General features: G+C 38.9%; 5 protein-coding genes across 9 annotated transcripts in view; 2 read left to right on the forward strand and 3 right to left on the reverse strand.

The window, feature by feature from the left end:
• Positions 1–4,227, reverse strand: part of LOC138047481 (apoptosis-inducing factor 3-like) — a 17,310-nt gene extending 13,083 nt beyond the window's left edge. The window contains exons 1-3 of one of the 2 annotated variants that reach the window (XM_068894352.1): positions 4,163–4,227; positions 3,138–3,213; positions 1,394–1,616 (exon numbers count right to left, since the gene is read on the reverse strand). In XM_068894352.1, coding sequence (XP_068750453.1) covers positions 1,394–1,616; positions 3,138–3,187 — 273 coding nt within the window. In that variant the 5' untranslated portion in view covers positions 3,188–3,213; positions 4,163–4,227. Of the gene's footprint in view, positions 1–1,393; positions 1,617–3,137; positions 3,214–3,863 lie in introns of both variants that reach the window. The other variant, XM_068894351.1, reaches the window with a different exon arrangement.
• Positions 4,228–5,674: 1,447 nt separating this feature from the next.
• LOC138047493 (cytochrome c oxidase subunit 6A, mitochondrial-like) lies at positions 5,675–11,148 on the reverse strand. Its single transcript, XM_068894366.1, has 3 exons — positions 10,990–11,148; positions 10,344–10,495; positions 5,675–5,948 (listed from the first exon to the last, which is right to left on the reverse strand). Exons 1-3 carry the CDS (start codon positions 11,108–11,110, stop codon positions 5,853–5,855), a joined length of 369 nt encoding a protein of 122 aa, XP_068750467.1. The 5' UTR covers positions 11,111–11,148; the 3' UTR covers positions 5,675–5,852.
• A 48-nt stretch (positions 11,149–11,196) lies between these two features.
• Positions 11,197–16,199, forward strand: LOC138047490 (uncharacterized). 3 transcript variants are annotated; one of them, XM_068894363.1, is made up of 4 exons: positions 11,208–11,255; positions 11,550–11,778; positions 13,450–13,803; positions 14,153–16,199. In XM_068894363.1, exons 2-4 carry the CDS (start codon positions 11,574–11,576, stop codon positions 15,034–15,036), a joined length of 1,443 nt encoding a protein of 480 aa, XP_068750464.1. In that variant the 5' UTR covers positions 11,208–11,255; positions 11,550–11,573; the 3' UTR covers positions 15,037–16,199. The 3 variants fall into 3 exon arrangements, with proteins under 3 accessions (XP_068750463.1, XP_068750464.1, XP_068750465.1); XM_068894364.1 differs by having other exon boundaries at positions 11,222–11,255; positions 11,610–11,778; XM_068894362.1 differs by having other exon boundaries at positions 11,197–11,778.
• LOC138047491 (uncharacterized) lies at positions 15,021–18,851 on the reverse strand. Its single transcript, XM_068894365.1, has 3 exons — positions 18,699–18,851; positions 17,086–17,438; positions 15,021–16,473 (listed from the first exon to the last, which is right to left on the reverse strand). The coding sequence occupies exons 1-3, from the start codon at positions 18,808–18,810 to the stop codon at positions 16,195–16,197; spliced, it is 744 nt and encodes a 247-aa protein (XP_068750466.1). The 5' UTR covers positions 18,811–18,851; the 3' UTR covers positions 15,021–16,194.
• Positions 18,852–18,899: 48 nt separating this feature from the next.
• LOC138047489 (probable RNA-binding protein 19) overlaps positions 18,900–22,500 on the forward strand; it is a 12,539-nt gene continuing 8,938 nt past the window's right edge. For both annotated transcript variants that reach the window (XR_011131850.1, XM_068894361.1), the window contains exons 1-3: positions 18,900–20,316; positions 20,410–20,674; positions 20,966–21,231. Coding sequence is in view for 1 of the 2 variants with exons in the window: in XM_068894361.1 (XP_068750462.1) it covers positions 19,012–20,316; positions 20,410–20,674; positions 20,966–21,231 (1,836 nt within the window). In the remaining variant the exon portion in view is untranslated. The remainder of the gene's footprint in view (positions 20,317–20,409; positions 20,675–20,965; positions 21,232–22,500) is intronic.

The following is a 22,500-nucleotide window of genomic DNA, read 5'->3' on the forward strand; positions in this document are numbered from 1 at the left end:
GACTCGCTGTTATTTTGAGTGCAAGAAAGGTTCCCGGGCCTGAAAAGTAGCGTCGAACACAACACTTCTCAAGAATTTGAACTATTTACAAGCAAAAGTGGGTAGGGGAGTGACTCAGTGATTTGGACTCCTTCCACAAATTGGTGGTTTTCATAATATGTCCTAACTGGAAAAAGAGGGGTTCAGTATGCTTCTTATCTTTTATTCTAAACCACTGAACAACACACACATGCAAGGATACTAGTAACATCTGGGATATGTATATCAGAGGTCACAAATTAAGGCAATTAAGAGAGGTGGGCTGTGTGAGCTGCAAAAAGGAATAGACAGGTGGTACCTGAGCAAATACTGAGAGCAGAAAATCTCTTTAAAAGAACTAATGTCTTGGAAGAAAACAAATTACACAATTTTTTATTTCCAAGTGGTGGTAACCACCACTTTTTCAAAGACTATCGTAAACGTCCATGTATAAGCCGCATCCGTAGATAAGCCGCACCCCGAATTTAGAAGCGCAGATTTTGGAAAAAAATGTAATACAATAAAGTTTGAAGTTCCAGTAACGTTCTATTGCTTTAAACCAACAAGGACAAACAATCAAGGTTGCACCATAAAGTTGAAATTCCTTCGATATTGAAACAAAACGAACGAGTGCTTAGTAGCCAAGCTTTAAATGTGGGGAGGAGTCTGGGCCAGGACCTGGGAATCATGACCACGGATGTACCCACAATAGCCGAAAAAATTCTTGCAGAACAGGAGCTTGATAATGCAGGTGACAAATTTGCCCAGAAGGTGGTCAAGACAACGAAACAGTCGGCCATTTACCTTGCGAGTACTCGCGAATTTTGTGGTATTTTATCGCACGTTGCGGAAAGATATGCGTGGAAGTGACTGGCCGAAGACGTCACTGCAAACAGCTGTGCGGAGGAATGGAGATTCCTTGTAGTTTGGTGTTTACTTGTTCGAGTAAAGCGAAAATTAATTGCTTGAAAGAACTCTTGGAGAGCAAGAATCGCGGATAAACTCTCGAAGACACAAACGGCTCCTTTAGGAGCCACCACTCATTAAAAAGTCAATGAACAGCAGTAACATGCTCTCAGTTTCTTTTATGTTTCTTTACTGAGATCTTAAGAAGTTGTATGAATATTAATTAGGTTTTTTAAAACTCCAAGTTTACACAGATGTATCCATGGATAAGCCGCACCCTTGATTTATGGCTTCAATTTTGTGAAAAAAAGTGCGGCTTATACATGGACGTTTACAGTATGCAGTTCTAAAAGTGTGAATTTGGTACTGACCTCTGGAGACAACAATGAAGTCAAGAGCACACAGATAAGTTATAGAGACAGTAAGAAAGGCAAAAGCATGAACTTCAGATATACCTGATAGTGATTACCTCAAATTTTGGTATGCTGTCTAGTCCAGGAAAATCTTCAATATCACCAGTTCTGATGTTAAAGCAAGCTCCATGCCAAGGGCAACGTACTCGTCCATTACTCAAGTGCCCAGTATTAAGGGGGGCTCCATAGTGTGTGCATTTGTGACCCACAGCAAAGTACTGCCCATTTTCACGAACCAATAATGCTTTACCAGATTCACCGATATCGATTGTTTTCATGCTTCGAAAACAAACAAAAATCAATGCTTTTACTATTAGAACAGTAACCGGGGCAGATCCAGGATTTTTCTTAGGAGAGGATATGTGCACCACTAAGGAATGGCATAGCTGATATTATTTTTTTTGCAGAATACCAGTTCTATTAGAAAGCCTCAGGTTATCTCGGGAGAGGCAGGCAGAGTTCGTGTTGGATTTTGTCTATAAAATTCCAGGAGTATTTAAGGGGTTTTCAAGAACCAGGAATTGAGTTTTCAAAGAGTCTTTATAACAAGATTTCTACGCCATAGCATATGGCATATACGCGATATATAGTGTTACAATGTTTTCTTGGCTAAAAAAGCTTACCTTGATAATCCTTACCACATCCTGAAAGTTAAGTGCACCCACGTGCATTTTAATTTTTGGTTTTAATGTTTCCCTAATGATCAATTTTGGGCTCAATTTCTGAAATGTCTCTTTAACTTAGCACGATGCAATCTCAACAATTTTAACCCAAGCAAAAATTAAAGGAGTTTTCAAGCAGTTTTCCACAAAATTCTTTTTTTCAAGGGCTTCTCAAGCGCCCTTGAAGTCCAAAATTAAATTCCAGGGCTTTTCAAGGACTTCAAGGAGTAGCACGAACCCTGGGCAGGTTAGGGTTGAGGATAGGTTTAGGGTCAGGGTTAGGGTTAGGGCACCCTCGCACTAGATCTGCTCCTGAGTAAGTAGTTACACCTGCAAGTTGGTAAAAGTACTTCTATGGACAGTCATTTAGCAATTTGGAAATCCCCTTCCCAGGATCCCTGAAGGTTTTTGTCTTCTATGCTTTTGTTTAATGACAAAAAATGGAACCTAGAAGGCAAATGCATCTTTGGCAAATTCCAAGAAAACATTGCCTTTTCATACTTTGTCAGAATACCCAAACAAAAGTAAGACTTGTTTAATGTGGGTCAAACCAGTTTAAACAAATTTAAAAAAACTGTCTTGTTAGGATAGGCCTTATCACTCTTTTGGAAGCCATCTTGACAAGTAGGCAAAGGTGTCCAAAATAACAGTGTTTCTATGGGAATCTGTGTTAAAATAACTTCAGAAAGACTTGAATGTAGAATAATTTGTGAATGGTTGCTAACTAAAGGATTTTACTGACAAAATTTGAGGATCCTGCCTGCAATACAATTTGCCCAGCGGAATTTTAAACTTTGCTATACAATTTCTTGAAATTTATGCTCAGTCAGACATGCATCTGTGGGAAAAAAATAAAGACAAATGTAATGGAAATTTAATTTTTTTTAAATTTCATTGGGCAAATTCTAGTGCAGGTAGGATCCTCAAATTTTGTCAGTAAAATCCTTTGGTTAGCAACTTAAGGTTTTCTCAAGTTACTTCAACGCAGATTCCCTTGGAAACACTGTTTTTTCAGACATGTTTGCCAACCCATCAAGATGGCTTCCAAAACCGTGATAAGGCCTATTGTCCACACAACACTGTTTCACAATAATTATGCCTCGTGAATTCACTGCCACTGTAAACGTTACGTGCTTACTTGTCATCTTGAAGGCAGCTATCATACTGCCCTACAGTAACCTCAATCATGTTGGAGGTGGTAGATTCACCTGTTCCTGATTAAAAAAAAAAGAAATGCATTTAGTGAAGAAACACAGAATACGTTTCCAGAGCCTATCAAATTGTAAGGTGATTCCCCAGAAATAGAACTAATGTCATATACGTCAGATGAGACACTATTGTAACACTGTGTTTATACACTGTTGTAACATATCAAGGAGATAATAAATTTGTAATTTGCTCCATATGGGGTCTCGGAATCTTTTACGGATCATCCTTATGATATTTTTCTTTTCTTTCCCTCTGTAATGTGTTGCCTGGCATTAAATTTTTCCCACTTTTCAAAACATGAAAACCTTTAAAATGTCACAACCATAAGACCAACACATTGAAATTATTTAAGATATAAATATTTGGGTTTTTCAAGCTGCAATCATCTTAAATCTCACTATTGGTTCCATCATCAAGGTTTAGAAATGTTCAATAATCCAAAAACAACAACATCATGCAATTTATCACGCTTCCAGCTTCTGTCAAAACGCTCTGAGATGGTCAAAGACGAAATCCCAGAAGCGAACGTTCGCGAAAAAATAGCGCAGTTTTTCTCCCTAAGATGCAACAAGCAGCAGAATCCTGCGTTACCACTTCACGTTTATTAAACTAAATGCAAATTTACGGATTTTCAGCTGTTTACTCCATCTCTTACCTTCTTGAACGAATCCAGAAGTTTCAAGAGTTCCAGTTGTTGAAAAACTAGCAAAAGATGGCTTAGGGACCTTTTGGACAACAGTGCTTTTCTTCTTAGAGGAAACAGTGACCCCCATTACATCAAAAGGTTGTGATAATTTTGACAGCCAACTAAGCCTGTGTGCTAATTGACCGCACTGGGATATTGTGCAAACATGCGAACCGGAACGAATTAATCCCTTTCCTAGTTGGCGGAACATCTGAAAACGAAACTATAAATGACAATGAACAGGTGTTAAATGTCCTTCTGTTTCTTACCTCAAGATTCCGCAATCGATCACAACTTCTACCAGCACACCAAGGTCACGTGACGAGTCCTCCCCGCCCAGACAATCACATTACATGTATATTATATAAGGGTCCTCTAACACTACAACTGTTTAACGAAAATAACGATTTACAAAATACAAGTCTGAAAAATTAGAAGCACATCAAGAAGGAATTCCACTCATATTTGCAGCAATGGATTTGGCTGGCCTTGACTTCCATCATTTGGAGGTTTTCCTTATATTTTCCCTGGATCATGTATTACAATCATGAAAAATTATTATTATGAGAGGTATTAATGACATTGAAATGACAGAGACGCATAATTCTGTAAAAATCAAAAAAAATAAATTTGCAGTATATACAAATAAAGATTGATTTGATTGTTGTTTTCACCCATCTGTAGTTCTCCAACAAACAGGCCTTAAGTTTCATGATGAACACCAGGATGGGGCTAATTAACCCTTTAAGCCCCGAGGGGTTCCCCATTGACGAGTAAAATCGTCTGGCGTTAGACAGAGTAAAATCTATAAGTGCCATTTGGCACTATCGGGGCTGAAAGGGTTAAAAGAGGACATAGATTTTTCACGCTGTTAGCTTCACCCTTTAAGCCCTGAGGGGTTCCCCATTGACGAGTAAAATCGTCTGGCGTTAGACAGAGTAAAATCTATAAGTGCCATTTGGCACTATCGGGGCTGAAAGGGTTAATTAATAAATCAAAGTGTGGTCTGCCTGTGACACCAGCTAAGCTCAATGCATTGTGGATATGCAAGAAAATTAATTGTTGCTCTGTTGTTTTGGCTGCGGGTAGGCCACTGGTGGAATGGTGACAAGCAGCTTTGCAGACAGCCAGCACTCAAGGCCAAAACAAAACAGAGCAACCTTATATTATTAAATAATCCCACAATACAGAGCTACAGAGGCTACAAATTTAATAAGGTCCACAGTAGTGTTGTAGTGCGGAACTGCCAAACGTACTATTATCATCTAAGAACTAGGTGCTGGGAAGCCATTTGGCACTAATGAACTATTCAGGAGTTTTAAACACTTGGCAAAAGGGGCTGAAACTAAAAATGAAAAATCACCAAACTCAAAATTCAGAAATCATCCCTCAGTTAACAACATTTCATCAATTTTTTTTAAGGACTGAGACTCAGATAGAACATACTCGTATTCTCAGTATTGGACTGGAACTAGCTTGCTATAGAGGCTGATGTGGGGGAATCTTTTCAAATGCAAATACTTTTTAATATATTCCCCCGCATTAGCCTCCGTTGCAAGCAAGTTCCAGTCCAATACTGAGAATACGAATATGGTCTATTGGGCTGAGCCTTGCAAGTCCAAATAATATCTAGAAAATAAATAATATTGATGTTCAAAAATGTGTACAATATGGGGAAAGAGCAATCACCCTAAATTCTCTTGCTCTTTTTCAATGTGATTGATTCCCCCTTTCGTTGACCAGTTTATTGTTTTACGTCATTAACAAGAAAAACTCAAGAATGTCAAAACAATAATGTTAGTTTATTCACAAAAAGGTTTCAGTATTCCATCAGTAACAATTTGATGAGCTGAATAGATTGAATGATATGCCAGTACTACTCTATCATGTTTAAATTGAAGATGCAAACAGCAGTGATAAAGAGTTTACACAGCTCAGGTGCCCTGTTGAGAATTTGACTTAGTGCTCATGGCCTTCATCTTCATATCCTTCGGGCAAGGCATTTGCGTGAGGATTGTGGAACAAAGAGTGGTTACCATCTCCCCAAGGAAATGCCTGAAAAACACAACTTGTCATTAAGCATTTTAACATGTTCTCCATTCTAAGTGCACAACTCAATTAAAGGGTTTTTGAGTAGATCTAGCTAGATGTTGTTAACCTGTGAATTCACCCCTGAAAAGGGCCCCACCTGATGAGTAAAATTGTCTGACATTAGACAGAGTAAAATTTATAACGGCGTCTACAAACAAGGAAACAATGTTGCAGAAGCAAAAAGGGTTCCTGAATTTGTTCAGAAACATTTTTTCTTCCTCAGCAAATGTTTCATGGGTTGTTTGTGAAACATTTGGGGAAACAATGTTTCCTCGTTAAGCACCTTAAGTTTCACCCTCAGGTAGGGAAGGGGTAAGCAGCAAAAAACAAAAAAAAACTAAGAACTGTGAAGAATACAGAAGGATTTTTTGATTTGTTCTCCATGAAGCAATTTAATACAGTTTAGGGATCAGTAACCAGGGTTGTCATTAAGTTTTGAGGCAAGTAACAATCAAGATTTCACCCGTAACATGTAAATACTTGGCCAAAGGCCATGTTAAGGACGGCCCTAAAGGCCAGAGCCCCTAGGGGAGGGGGTCTGAGGGCATGCTCCACCGGGAAATTCTTCAAATTAGACAACCTCGTTCCCAGGGTCTCTCATCTCTGCCTCCATTGTCGTTGAGAAAAGACCCTGGTTCACACTGGTCACGTGTCTCGCAGAATCTGGGAGGTTGACCAAATGTGTGTTAGGGGATGGGTGGCAATGTAGGCCTTGTCGACATTGCGAAGAAGGAAATCAGCACGCAATTGATTTTGTGGCCAGATGACCATCGACAAAACGTTTGACCGCAGTATTTTATGTACTAAACATATAGAATTCGACTTGAAAAGCAGAAAATATACTTGCATTATTCGTGAACTTTCACCTGTGTGAAGGTCCGGAACAACTAAGAATGCTAATAGTTTGCGACAATTTTAAAGAAGATTTTGTCCTGCAAGAAAACAAGCAAAACGTTTATCCATGGCAAACAAACTTGTTCAGCGATGAGCCGGTGTGATGTTATTCAAGTTCTTATGTCACATACGCGTATTGACCTAAAATCATCAAATCAAACTGTATCAACATGTGCAGTTATTTTATTTGTTCTTTGATTTTCGCTTTTCCTTCGAATGTTAAATAATGTGATTCCTAAAGTCGCAATCTTGTACATGTACAGCAAGTAGACAGTTTTGACTTCAGATATTTATATTTCAACAACTTCGTGTAAATTGTCGATGTCGTTAAGATACCTTTTTTACCACTGCACAGCGCTTTAACAGCATGTAAGTTTTTAGCCCCAGTAAAATAAGAGACATTTTTTATCAAGCAAACGTAGTGTTTGATGTATTCTTTTATGTTAGTGTATGTTCTGTAGAAGCAACTTTAGTTACTAACGAAATAAATCTTTTTGTGAATGTCAATCGTCGCTCGACAGTGAAGTTGTCTTGTCGGTCACGAAAGCTCTCGCTTTTTCGGCTGACCGCTTTTGTGGGAATTCATCTCCTTTGGGAATATAACATCAGCTCTTTGACCTTTTTGATACTTATATTGTAAGATAAAGATTACTTATTTAAAAAACGCCTTTTCAAACGAATACGCTTTAGCCCAGTTGCGGTATCAAAATATAACCATTTTTAAACACTACCCCAGTGAGAAAATGTTTGTCGACGAGTGCCATGTGACTAGCGTGAACTAGCGTGACAATGGAGGCAAAGAAGAGAGACCCTGGGAACGAGGTTGCAAATTAGACCCTCAGAAATCCATTTTCCAGCCCTCTGAGGTGCAATCAATCAAAAAGTGATGAAAATAAAACAGGGCAAAAAGATAAACTTCACAATGAATAAAGATATTTACTAACCATGTGGAAATGGTCAGTGGAATCCCATTTATATCAAGCATGGTGCATTGATAATGATTTTGTTCCCAAAATGGCGTTGGAATCCAACAACGATCGATAGGGGGTGTTCTCCAAAGGTTTCCACAGAAAATGTTTGGATTTTTAGCAAAAGCACGTCTTAGAATCAGGAACACAGACAACACAAGGCAGTAATTATATTTTCTTTAGAAGGTACTATAAATGTTTAAATGTTTCTGTAGCAACCATCACCCGTAACATTGACTGGGCTCAGCCGTAACAGGCCCCTAATGACGGCCCTGGAAACTAGGAAAGTCAAGGATTAGAACCATGTCCAGTGTCATGTTTGTTTTTGTCCCAAGTACTCAGACTTTCAGAGAAATGATAGCTTTCAAGACACTAGGATCTCTCTCATTATTAGGAAGGCCTTCAATAGATCATGGGGCTAAAGTAATACGCAACCTTTTGATTCAACAAGATGTATGGCTTACAGAGAATGTCTCCTTGTGTTTGTACCACAGTGGTTTCAGTAAGTACCAACAGTCAACAAAAAGTACCAGCTACTTCAGTCAGAAAAGTCGGCTACATTTTTCCCAAATTTAAAAGCTTAACCCATTGAACCCTCAGATTCCCTGGGAATTGCCCCCAGTTGACATGTAAAATCACATGCCACGAGACATCTAGTAAAATCTGTCAAGTCTCAATCCCAGGAGTCAATGGATTAAATAAAGAGAGACTCTTCGAAACTTCAGATTAATCAATCACCATTCCCCATTAACCCAATGACATCCAAACCGGCCAAAACCGCCAGACTTAGTATTTTACTCTGTCTAGCACCAGATGATTTTACTCGTCAATGGGGAACCCCTTGGAGTCAATGGGTTAAAACTCCTTTTTCACAATGACAACATGAAGTCATCTAACACTATGTTACCTTTGAAATATGGAGTTTTGGAGCATACTTTTAAAAATAGCATGTCCCCAGACACACAAATCTCAAACTGAGGCTTTGCAGTATTAACCGAGCGAGAGCTAGGTCAATGCAGCTAGGCCGAGGTTTGAGATTATGCTGTAACAACCAAATGGTCCAGGTTACTAAGTTGTTGATTATATGGCTAAAACAGAATGGTTCTAAAGAAGAAAAGAACTAATTTGCATAATCCATAATTGGCCTGTGTGGGAGGCGCGGTGGCCTCATGGTTAGTGCGCTCGACTCTGGATCGAGTGGTCCGGGTTCGGGGCCTGGCAGGGGACATTGTGTTGTGTTCTTGGGCAAGACACTTTACTCTCACGGTGCCTCTCTCCACCCAGGTGTATAAATGGGTACCGGCGTAATGCTGGGGGTAACCCTGCGATGGACTAGCATCCCATCCAGGGGGGAGTACAAATACTCCTAGTCGCTTCATGCTACAGAAACCGGAGATAAGCGCCGGCCTGATGAGCCTTCTGGCTCGTAAGCGGAGACTTTTTTATAATTGGCCTGTAGGCATTACGGGAGAATAATGCCTTAACGTTTAAATGCTCTTAGCCAATCAGAGCAGGCTTTATATCGGCCACAAAGACTAGCCCACTTAAAATCTTATTGAAATCTGTGTAAGAGAAAGGATCTCACTCCTTCTGCATAAACATCTTACACTCTTCAATCCACCAAATGAGGAATCCAAGCATCACTGCAGAATCTCACCTTCAAGCCCCAACAGCCAAACTTTGTTTTGGCTTCCATCGATCAAACAAAATCAATAATTTATTGATGTGCAACATAACCTACCAATCAGCATCTTTGGTTCCCACGGTACATTCATACATTCAAACTTGACGCCGATGGAAAGCGATGGAATATGTACTAATCATTTTACTGAAGTAACCTCTAACAAGATAATGGTATTCAAGCTGTGAACTAAACAAAAATTCCAATCACTTTCAAGAGGAGGAGTTGATACTCCTGGCTATGTTTTGAAATTTGATTGATGGAAGCCAAAACGCAGTTTGGCACTTAGCCCTTGAAGGTGAGATTCCACAGAATTATGTTAATTGCAGTAAAAGGAGCAATGTCAAGAGAATTGTCTGACAATGCTCCTTTACAAAGCTGTTAACCAAAATTATCACAGTGGTGAGAGCACTCGCCTCCCTCCAATGGGGCCCGGGTTCGATTCTTGCTCCTGGCGTAATATGTGGGTTGAGATTATTGTTGGTTCTCTCCTTGTTCAGAGAGGCTTTTCTCCAGGTACTCCGGTTTTCCTCTTTCCTCAAAAACCAACACTGCCAAATTCCAAATTAGATATGGAATGCACAGACACATGTTGAATGAGCTCCTAAGTGCTCTTAAGGTGTTCCATGGGTAAACAAATAAATTCATCTTATTTGCATGTGAATCACATTTACTGTTAACGCTTCATTCTTCAAACCATGCCGCTAAAAGAAGACAAAAGTGAATGCAGATTCTGGAATTGCTTCCCAACATCTACATAATGTGAACAACTGCAGGTTCACATGAGGTGACTTTGATGAGTTCAATCTCACTTACTTTATTCCGGATCCTCAAGTGAGGAAACTCAACAAATTCTGGTCTGGGGTGTGTGTGATGTTCTTTTTCCTTAACCCAAGCATTGTAAGCACAAATTAGAACTGCAGGAACAGCAACAAAAATAGAAATATTCTTCCAAGTCTTCATGGTTGCTAAAGAGTTAAAAGCAAAGTATCAGCAAAATATGTAGCATAATAATTATGTTTATTTTCTAGATGGAGTAAGTCTTGGTACTTTTCACCATAGCTAGTAACAGGAGGCCATGATTTAATTTACGATGACTTCCCAGTTGAACAAACACTTTATTGCCCTTGAGGCAGTGTGGCTCAGTTGTTAGAGCGCTTGCCTTGAGATCCGGAGATCCCGGAGTTTGATCCTGGTTGTTCCTGGTTCAACTTCCCAGCTGCACTTGTACATGTAAATAGCCGACTGGTTTGCCTCCGACCAGTCGGGATTCTTAACAGTTGTTGTTGTTGTTCTGTTCCGTCATTTCATTGTGTTCCATTGGCCCTGAAAAGCCCCTATGGGGAGCGGTCAATTAAGTATGTATGTAATCTTAAAACTACACCAATATAATATTCCATGTCAGACATTTTTGGATTTCATTCCGACAGATAGGTCTTAGCAAAGGTTAAAGTTAACTTACATTCAGCATGTTTGGTCTCCGCTGCTTCTTTCTCGGCCAAAGACATTCTTGACGAAGCAGCAGTACTGGCGTAAAATCGCCTTGAAACCAAGTTCAGTCGTGATAGAAGATGGGCCGCCATGTTTTCGTTATTTGGAGTGAGTCCTTACCGAACAGACTTCTGGGAAGTTTTTCTAATCGATCAATGAAAAGCGTTTTTATATTGACTCTAACTTTTCTCTGAACAAGCAGCAGTTTGTGCTCTATGTGGAAGCTTGCCCGAATAGGTCAGAGTTGTAATTCTTCAGAGCAATTGTTAAATGGATTACTTAGAGGAGCAAAGGGAAGAAGTCGAATCACTAAAGTCCATATTCCCTAATGAATTTTCGGAGATCAACGCTTTTCCCCCGATATTCATGATAAGAATTGATGATCTAGACATTTCTAAGTCTGTCACAGCTTTGCAACTTAAGATTTGTTTTCCACCCAAATATCCTGATGAAATCCCTTCCATCGAAATCCCAAATCGCTCCAATGCAATGCCTGGAGAACTACTGGAGGAACTTATCACTTTTTTACAGAATTCATGTAAAGAATACATTGGAATGCCTATGATTTTTGGTTTGATTGACTTAACAAAGGAGTGGATGAAAGAAAACAGTGAAAGATTCAAAGGTTTGGAGAAGAGAAAATCGGATTCAGATGAAGAATGCAACGAGGAGGAGTTGACGACCTCACAGAGGTTGAAAGACAGGTGTGATGTAATCAATGCAAAGGGAGGAAAATGGAACTTTGTAATTGGCCTGATTGGTAAATATCCTTTAAACTTAAGGTGGCTGGAACCAGTTTCACTACTTTTAAGGACCTTTTTATTAGAAGGGTTGTCACTACAAAACTGTATCACGTAAAAGAAATCTTATGGTACCATACCAAACACCAATTATCACTTAACAAAATGCGCTCACTATTTTGACGTAAAAGGTTGCCATGGCAACATGAAAGCTCAGCAAAAACAACCTATATTTCGTCTTTACTTGCTTATATCGTAAAAACGAACTAGGTGACCCCCATTTTTTATTGTAAAATAGTAATTAGCAATTTGAGATAGGACTATCTGCAAAGTTAAAAAAAATTCTTGGGAGCCAATTTAGGGCTACCTTAAATTTTCGAAAAATTAAGGTAGCTCTGAATTGGCTCCCAAGAATTTTTTTAAACTTTACTGATACTTTTATCTCAAATTGCTAATTACTATTATACAATAAAAAATGGGGGTCACCGAGTTCATTTTTGAGATATAAGCAAGTAAAGACGAATAGAGGGTGTTTTTGGAGAGCTTTCAGGTTGCCATGGCAACCTTTTTACGTCAAAATAGTGAGCACAGTTTGTTAAGCAATAATTGGTGTTTGATGTGGTATCATAACGTTGCTGTTACGTGATATAGTATAGTAGTTATAACCCATCTAATAAGAAGGTCTCTAAAAGTGGTGGAACTGGTTCCAGCCACCTTAAGCCCTGTGCTTTGAATCGTCAAAGACTTGATTCTTTGTGACAAGCCTAAAGGGCATAATCCTGGAAACAGGAGAGTGGGTACTTTTAATGATAAAGCCAAGCCGTACCGTCTCCCTCACCCTTTCCTCGACCAACAAGGAATGAGTGATTCTTGTAAAATAGGTTTTGGTTGTTCGTCATGGTGAACTAAAATAATATTTAACAGTAATGTTATTCTACAAGTGATATGAAGTGATAGATAACCAATGAGGCACATACAGCCAAGTTGGTTATAAATAACTTTATTTCCAGCAAGCCTGAGTATAATAGTTGTTTTATTAAAAACTCCAGGCATTTTTGGTGTTCCTGGGGCTAGTATTGTCAACTGAAGCATCGATTTGTACCTCGATCATTTCCAGTCCAAATCTGCTCTTGTCGGCCATTTTTTTCTCAGAACTGCAATAATGTTTTCAGTTTGCTTTATTGCTGACATGTTCCTTGACCACATTAGGTACAGCAGGTATACAAACTGATACCCTGTGTCTGGCAAGCCAGTGAAAATGCTGGAAATCTGACATCTGTAGTTCAGTTTTTAATAAAAAGTATTATCATTTGTCTTGTGTAGTTTTCACTTGTGTCCATTGTGACAATTTTCATTGTGACAATTTTCATCTGCACACTGCTACATCATCAAATTATTATACAGATGCTATGCATGACTAGTTGACCTCATCCACCTGAAGAAGACTGGCCAAGTGTCAATATCCTGAATCATGAGACAAAATGAGAGCGCTTAAACATTATGGAAAGAGTGGTTACTATTGAAAAGTTTGTGCACCTTACAACTGAACAGTAAATGCAACATCAACTTAAAGAATCTCATTGGTCATACAAGGAACACCTATTTCTTGTCCTACATTTTAATGAGAGAACTGAGTAATCCTCAAAATAAGTTGTGTATAAAGTACTTATTGCAATAAACCTACTTTGCAGGGAAGCCATCTGCTGGGAAATCGACTTTTTTCAATGCTGCTACCCACCAAAACATAGCTAAAATAGGTGTCCATCCATTCACTACAATTGAACCAAACTTTGGCAAGGCACTCTACTCAATACCGTGCCCATGTTCGCAGTGGAGTCAAAGATGTGATGCCAAGTATGGTCATAGTGCCCTTGGTGAAAGGTTTGTCCCAGTCATGCTTAAAGACATTGCTGGGTTAGTGCCTGGGGCATGTGAAGGTAGAGGAAGAGGCAATAAGTTTTTGAATGATTTGCTGGATGCAGATGTGCTCATTCATGTGGTTGATCTTTCTGGACAGACTGATCAAGATGGAAAACCTGCTACAGGTAACTGCAGCAAAAACCTTGGATTATGGCATGTCAGATAGACATGCAGACTTTGGCATTTAAACCGCAATCAAAAGTTCCTTTTTTCACTGCCAACCACCACAGTTCTGAGTTGGCTGAAATAAATAATGTTGTTCAATGACTATTGAACCTGGTTGTTATGGGTTCAATTCCTAACCCTAACATGAACAGTCTACATACGCAAAAGAACATGAATAATAATAATAATCGCAGTTGTCATTGTCGTCGTTATCAAACCATGCCAAGTGGTCAAAATTGTAAAGTCCTCGTAATTATTATTTTGTAAACCGTTTGACAGGCGATCATGATTTTTTTCTTTTTTCATCAGAGTATGACCCAACAAAAGATGTTGGGTGGATTGAAGAAGAACTTCACAGATGGATTTATGATAATGTCATGGCTAAATGGGATTCAATAAGGAAAAACCCAACCAAACTCTGCAACATGTTCACTGGATATCATGCATCACAAGCACTAATTCAGCTTGCATTTGACTCAGTAGGAATTACAGACACAAAACTCATTTCCATTCCAAAGATGGAAAAGCCTGATGCTGAACGAATGGTTCACAAATTAGTGGGTAAATTTTTGCAGTTACGCTTTCCTATCCTCCTTGCACTTAACAAGATTGATCATCCTGATGCTGTGATAAATTTGGAGAAATTCAGTGAGCAGTTTGATGATAAAGCAATGGTTTCAGTCAGTGCTAAAAGTGAATGTACTCTACAGCAGATGTGCAAGGAAGGTCTTATTTCTTACCAAAGTGGAGGATCACATTTTGATGTCATCAAAGGAGAAAGTAGCTTTTCACAAGAATTGACAGCAATAAAAGAAAATGTGCTGGAAGTTGTTGGAGATACTGGTGTTCTCAGAGCCTTGTCGCAAGCAGTGAATCTTCGGTCACCAACTTATGCATTTCCCGTCAACTGCCTCGACACTTATCAATCAATCAGTGTAAAAGCAACTGTGGAACCTCCAATTCTGCGTGACTGTATTGTCTTAAAACCGGGGACAACTGTCGGAACACTTTTCAACATAATGTGTTATCTGCCGGTTCCTCTACTTGCTGGGGAGTATGTCAGAGCCGAAGGAGTTGATTCTGACAGAGCAAAGAAAGTTTTACATAAAAACGAACTTATTAGTAAGTCAAATCAGATTTTGAAAATTATGAGCACAAAGAAAGCTGCAACAAATACTAAGACAAGAAATTGACGTAACTTTAATAAGTACATGTACAGCAGTATGATATTGGTCAAAACAAAAACAGAGATTCCGGAACAATTTTTTTTTGGTTTGCCAATACAGCCTAAAGGTTTTTTTATGGTGTTAACTTCTATGTGAAACAGCCTTTGAAACATTTTTATGGCAATCTGTTTTTTTTTTTTCACTTTGTTCTGGAATTGCAGTTGACATCCCTACCGAAGGTGACAGAGTGCTTGGGGGTGAGGGGTTTAGGCAAAGGGGGTGGGGGTGGGGGAAGACCTGGTGCAGGCTGAATGGTAATTGTGCTGTTGCTTTAGGTATGGCTTGAATATCTGAACATGGCAACTTCTATTTTTCACTTACACCACATAAGTCCTGTTGCCATTAAAAAAACAACAAAAATTTCTTTTGAAGAGACCATTTTTGTACTTGTTGTAACGTCACATTCCAGCTTGTTACCAGAGCTCCCTTCATCCCCAGGTACTTGGTCAACTGTGAAGGGCATGGCTCTTATTGGAGGTTTGAGCCACACTTTCAGCACAAAATTACAATCAGATGCCAAAAAATATGGTTGCACAGGTATCCTATGAGGAAAAAAGTTGACAAGACATGAAAACATTATACTCAAGTTACAGTTCACACTGCAACAAGGTTGACAATGAGGTATGGTCATATGCTACCCTGGTTTGAATAAAATTTAATTTGAATGTACAGTAGGGGGTGCAGGGATGGTGCAGTGGTGAGAGCACTCGCCTCCCACCAATGTGGCCTGGGTTTAATTCCCAGACTCGGTGTCATGTGGGTTGGGATTGCTGGTTCTCTACTCAACACTGAGAGGTTTTTCTCCTGGTGCTCCGGTTTCCCCTCTCCTCAGAAACCAACATTAATTTTGACTTGATTTGCATAAATTGTTAATTTCAGTTTACAGTGTCCCCAATAAAATTTAGTGCTCCAGCACTAGAACGACTAGACATTTAAATAAAGTTCCTTTCCTTTCCTTTTTAGCTAAGAAAGTAAATTCCAAATAGTTATTTCTATGCTCAATTCAAATTTATTCAAACAAGTTGCATCAAACTATGTCAAAATTATACTTATTGAGGAAATCAAACTAGACTTGGGAGCTAATATTGTACTCGTTAAAAAAAAGCTGTTTAATTAAATGGTCTTTTAGGTGACTTCCTTAGATACTTCCTCTGCTTTTGTCACATCTTTTAGGAAGAATTCATCTTCAGTATAAAATATTAGTCCACATTTTTCTGCAAATTCCTTATCACTTGATCCATGATCTTTCTTTCTTCCAGCTGCATCACCAACAAAAAAGCTCTTTTCTTTATCCACTCTTTGATTGCCGTTGTGACTCTGACAAAAGAGCTCCCACATTGCTGTGTTGGGTTTGCGATATGCATCCTTTGAGGTAGCCACAAATATCTGGAAAGGCAAACCAACCTGCATGATGGAAGTTAGTTGATAAAAAAATCATTCAATCTTATCAAGATTTTAACAAAAGTTACATGTATGCAGAAATCTGAAGCACAGGTAAACACATACTAGGGACGTTTACCAAAAATCCATTATCACATCTATAAGGGATGCGGTCTCTGGACATCAGGTGGTTTCTGACTTGTATTTCATGGTGTCATTCGGAGGATAAAAAAGTGTTCCCAGACAATTAGGATGCTTGCGTGAGGACATCTTTTAAAGCTGTGAATGCTCAACTTGGCCTGTACTAATTAGAGGGCTACTTGGCCCTGTGGAAGGCAGTGCGGCCCAGTGGTATGTTAGGGCGCTTGCCTTGAGATCCAGGGATCCCCGGTTCAAGACATGTTCTGATCCATGTTTGAATCTGTTCCTGGTTGTCCCTGGTTCAACTTCTCAGCTGCACTTGTAAATAGCCAAGTCGCTTGCCTCCAACCATTTGGGATTCTTGATAGTTGTTGTTGAATGTTCTGTTCTGTCGTGATTGTTTTTCATTGGCCCTGAAAAGCCCCTACGGGGAGTGGTCAATTAAGTATGTATTGTATTGTATGGACAAAGCTAATAACATTTACTTCATCTAACCTTTTTGACAAACCCCATTAGTCTCCCTTTCTTCTCAGCTATAACTTTCTCTTTTGTTGCCTTAGCCTTGCCAATTGCAGCTTGATTTGTAAAGATCACAAGCTTGTATCCATCCTCATAGAATCTGGTTAGCTTTTGCACACATGAAGGGTACAATATAGACCATGCATCTGGTCCATGCTTAAACAAAGATGTCTTTGCTAAAGTTCCATCAAAATCAAAGCTTGCAATTTTGTTCGAGTTCTTAACTTCAGGTGATTCGTAGATTAATACAGATTCCTTCCACTTCCAGGCAGGTGTCAAATTATTTGTTCCATGTGACTTTGGGGTTTCAATGGTTTTAGCATTTATTTCTGAAAAAATCAGTAGATACGAGCAAAGTATTTAGTTCTACCAGAAACAATGATATTTACATTTGGTCATAATTTCCTGAAGTTTAGGCACTGTTTGTTTGTTTGTTTTTTCTGATAAAATATTGTTGTTTGGGGGTAAGGGTGGGGCAGAGTTGGGAGATGACTCACTTGCATGTTCCCGGCAATTTCCCACATTCTGTGTTAGGTGTGTTTTTGTTTTAGGTTCTCTGCCCTGCATTTCTTTTTTTGCTGGGTACTCAACACTCAACAAGACATGTATGCAACACCATTACCAAGAAAGAAAATTCCTTGAGAGTCAAAGTTGGTAAAAGAGTTGAGTTTTGAATATTTGAGCATCATTAGATGGCATTTATATGTAAGGTTTGTGGAAAACAAACACCCCGCACAAAAAACAGCAAATAACATACCAGGGGCTTCATTTTCCACACACTAGCATGGGTGGACGGCTCTTTCTTCGTAACTTGGCCTATTTATGCTCAGAGGAAGATTTACAAGAACTGTTTGGAAAGTTTGGTCCTTTAACAGAAACATATCTGCCACTCAACAAAACAAGTAACAAGCCAACTGTGGTAATTGGCCTCAAATGACTCGTTGGCTACTGCAAACAACAGGAATGTTGTGTTTTTCCTAGTCTCTGTTCACCTTTTTTTGTGGGGGCCTTCGTTTTTGGTCTTCATTTTCCACATACTGACCTCAATGTGTTGAAAACAAATACCACAGGCCCACCATAATTCACAAGATAGATTACCGATTGTTTTAAATAACTTGAATGATGTGTTTTGCTATTTGCTGATCGGTACCCGGGATCGGTATGTGAGTTTTTTTCTGGTGGGTCTTTGTTTTCCAGGTCTTCGGTCTTTGACCTTCATTTTCAGCACACCCTTCATGTGTGTGTGATTTTTCCCAATAATAAACAAACATAGTTGATTTGACCGGCCAATATTTTTTAATTTAATGAGCAGTCTTATCAATGAGTGGAGCGGTGAAATAATTATTACTGTTCTCAGCTATAGTATTTTTATTTAGCTTAAGTTATATAATTATACGTAATTGGAGCGTTTGGTTTTAGTATGAAATTATTATGTTGTTTCTTGTTTACTTTGTCAGCCCTTCCCAGTGCACTCCTGATTTGCATTTCAAGAAAACAAACTAGTAAACAGGAGAATACCTGCTACCCGAGGCCTGTCTTCATTGTCACATAAGGTCTGAGGATCTAGAACAAAAACAGACATTTCTCACCTGTTTCAGGTGCTGCAAAAAATCGTTTGATGCCATTTTGTTTCCCGTCAATCTCAACATCTTCGACTTCCTCTATTTTTCTTTTTGTTGATTTGCTTCTCTTTTCCGCCATTTTGTCTTACGGGCCCCCAAAGAGTGTTTCTCAGCGGTCGTTACCATTTAGTAGGTACGTCATGTATCCAACATGTATCCCCTTGGAAATTAAACACGTGCAGAATACAATATGGCGGATTATCACTTCATGTTTCCCACTATATAATATGTTAGCTGAAAACGGGAACTGTTTGCAGTGAAAAGTCAACGATTCTGCGACATGTCTAGGTTGATCATCAGGAATCTTCCCGGAAATGTAAAAGAAGAAAGAGTCCGGTCCATTTTTGGAAATAAAGGCGAATTAACTGACTTAAAATTATGCTACACAAAAGATGGAAAGTTCAGAAAATTTGCTTTTGTTGGTTATAAAACGGAGGACCAAGCGAAGGCTGCCCTAAAGCATTTTAACAGGTCATTTGTTGACACTTCAAAGATAAGTGTAGAAATTGCTAAGGAGGTTGGCGATAAGTCATTACCTAGACCTTGGAGTAAATATTCTGAAGGAAGTTCAGCAAATCAAAGACTGATGGAAAAACTGGAAAAGAAACTTCGGAAAAGGTACTCAGGGTCAGAGTTGGAAGGAAAAGGCGGTAATAAGAAGGGGAAAACAGGAACCCTTGAGAAGAAAAAGAAGATGAATAAAAATATAGAGGTTTTAGATGAGCTTGCAGATGATCCTGAATTTCAGGAATTTCTGGGCCTACATGAACTTGGCAGCTCTAAACAAGCAAAGAACAAGGTTAATACAGGTGCTGATGGCAATGATCTCAAGACAAATAGAAAACATGAAAGGAAGCAAGTCAAATATGACGATTCAGATGAAAGTGGAAATGAAGACGATGTTTATGATGCTGTAGGCACAGGAAGTGTTGAAGAAGAAAAGAAAGACTGTAATGAAGAAAACAAGGGCACGAAAACTGCAGAAACAAATGCATTGTCGGACATGGATTACTTACGATCAAAGGTTGTTTCTACTTCACAAGAATCTCTTCCAAGAAATAAGGGTAAAAAGAAGTCAAAAAATGATAAGTTGGAGAATGACAGCAGGAACAGAGAAGTTTCATCAAAAGGAAGTATGGACATTGACAAGGTTATTTATAATGAAAGAGAGAAGGAGGATGAGGAGAAGGTTCACAATAAGGGAAGAGAAAAATACACAAATAAGGTGAAAATGAAATCACCTGCTGCATTTGGAACAATTAAAATGAGAGGGTTGCCTTTCAAAGCAAAAGAAAAAGATATCAAGGACTTCTTTGCTCCTGTAACAACTCTTGATATAAGAATAATCAGGATCAATGCAGGCAAACCAACAGGTAAAGCATTTGTTGATTTTGCAAGTGAAAGTGATATAAGGGAAGCCCTAAAAAGAGATGGGGATTGCATTGAGGGTAAATATATTAAGCTTTTCAGCGACAAAGTGGAGCATACATGTACACATACATCTCTGGAAACCAAGGAAGAGAAACCTTGGGTGAAAAAACTGGCAGGCCAGGGAGAAGATGAGGAATTTGAGAGCATCGCAGAGGTAAGCTCCACAGATTCATTTATGATTTTTTTAATTGATTGAAAAGAAATGTGAAGCTTCTAAATTATTAATTTCATACTTTTTATTGTATAGTCTGGACGGCTCTTTCTTCGTAACTTGGCCTATTTATGCTCAGAGGAAGATTTGCAAGAACTGTTTGGAAAGTTTGGTCCTTTAACAGAAACATATCTGCCACTCGACAAGACAAGTAACAAGCCAACTGGAATTGGCTTTGTGACATTCATGATGCCTGAACATGCTGTGAAGGCTTTCAATGAACTGGATGGTAAAATATTTCAAGGAAGGTCCTTGCACATTCTGCCATCTAAAGCAAAGGAAACAAAACAAGAGAATACAGGTTTGTTTTGGTTCAATAATATTGTAATTTTATTGATAAAATAGGATTGTAAAAGATGATCTATGGATACCAGTTACAGGTCCCCATATGACGGAGAGATTCTTTCGTTGCAGTGTGTATAGTGTTGTGGAGGGGTGTTTGTAGGGTTCCATTACAAAAGTATTTTTGTAGCCTTGCTCACTGTATAAACAAATCAAGAACATTTTGAGGCCTCTGAATCTATATTCCTTTGTAAAAAGTGAAAATTGTCACAAAAAAGTTGTATTCAATTGTCATTTCTGCCAAAACAAGATACTGCATCCTTCTTCAAGTCAAAGCGTGATGCAAAGAAGAAAAGCCTGAGTGGCCATGATCACAACTGGAACACACTTTTCCTGGGAATGAATGCAGTTGCTGACGTCATGGCTGAGACGTACAATACAACTAAAGGTGGTATATTGGATGATGCATCGTCAAGAAGTTTAGCTGTTCGGATGGCTCTTGGTGAAACACAAGTTGTCACAGAAACCAGGAAGTTTCTTGTTTCTCAAGGAGTCAAACTGGATGTTTTTGGGCAGGTATGTTGCAGTGTTTCTGAGGAGGTTCACACCGCAAATCTGAAGAGATCAGAACCAAAGTCTATTAGCAGTGGTGTGGGTCCCTTTGTGTTTTCTTTGGTGCATCACTGAGGTGTCAAGCTGGTCACTTATCTGATGGCCTGTTTTTTAATTATTGCTAGTTTCATTTTTACCTTACAGGCCTTTCTATTTATTGGTTCCTTTCAGCGTTTTTGCACATTATGGGAAAGGGGGGGGGGGGGGGGGGACTCTTAACAACCAAACCGTTGCTATGGACCCCTTCAAGTAGTCATTTCTCAAATTCCTTCAACTCTACAGTTACTATTTTTTTTGCCGAGTGTGTTCTATTTAACATTCCTTTGCCTGGTTCGACTCACAACCATATTTGGTAAATCATGCGACCAAATCAGAAAATGCATAAAAACTCAGCAAATCAACTTAGTTTGTTTTTCTCAAATTCTTATCACAACAGTATGAGAACATTCTGACACAAAATCTGTAGCATGGATTTTAAAAGAAATTATTTCTCAAAAAATTATGGCGTCATAAGGCCCTCCCTTGATACGCTTTTCAAAATATCAGTTCCATTTTTTGTCCAAATTGAAATTTCTTACTACAGTTTACAAAAAATGATGGGATGGTTCCGATCCGGTGAAAAAACCACCTGTTCCTTTCGTTACCTGAAAGCTTTTACTTGTTTTTCACAGGTAAAGAGAGCCCCAAGAGTTTTGTCCAAGATTACAGTTGTGATTGGGCCTTCTGATTGAAGTGATATGAGATTTCTATTGAAACCGTTACTTCATAGAACCATCCATGCAGCATTTTTGTAGGGCTCTTTGACTAGAAAACTTCTGTAGTTAAGTGCCACCCCTCTTAAAGAGATGACGACAACACAGTCTCAGGTTGTGGTTGGGAGATGAAAACAGAAAGATAGAGTGGAATTTGACGCCACCCTTTAATTTTGCTGAAAATCAGCTAACATTAACAACCCGTGAGTCACCCATGAGCTTGCCGCGCGTTCAGTCTTTCAAACGACTTTCCTAAGGAACGTTTTTGCGTGATAGGTCACATTTAATTGTACATGGCCTAGAATTGAACTTAAGAATGTTTCCCTGGTCTTGATATTTCCTCTGATTTGTGTTATATTTTGAACAGTAATACAAGAAACTATTGGCTCTGTCTATCACCCTTTCCTCAATATACATTTTTGTAGTCCAAACAAATGGGCCAGTGGCTCAGTCAATGATGTGTGCAATACATTGTGCAGTA

The sequence above is a fragment of the Montipora capricornis genome, chromosome 4 (genome assembly GCF_036669925.1).
Source record: "Montipora capricornis isolate CH-2021 chromosome 4, ASM3666992v2, whole genome shotgun sequence".
NCBI lineage: Eukaryota > Metazoa > Cnidaria > Anthozoa > Scleractinia > Acroporidae > Montipora > Montipora capricornis.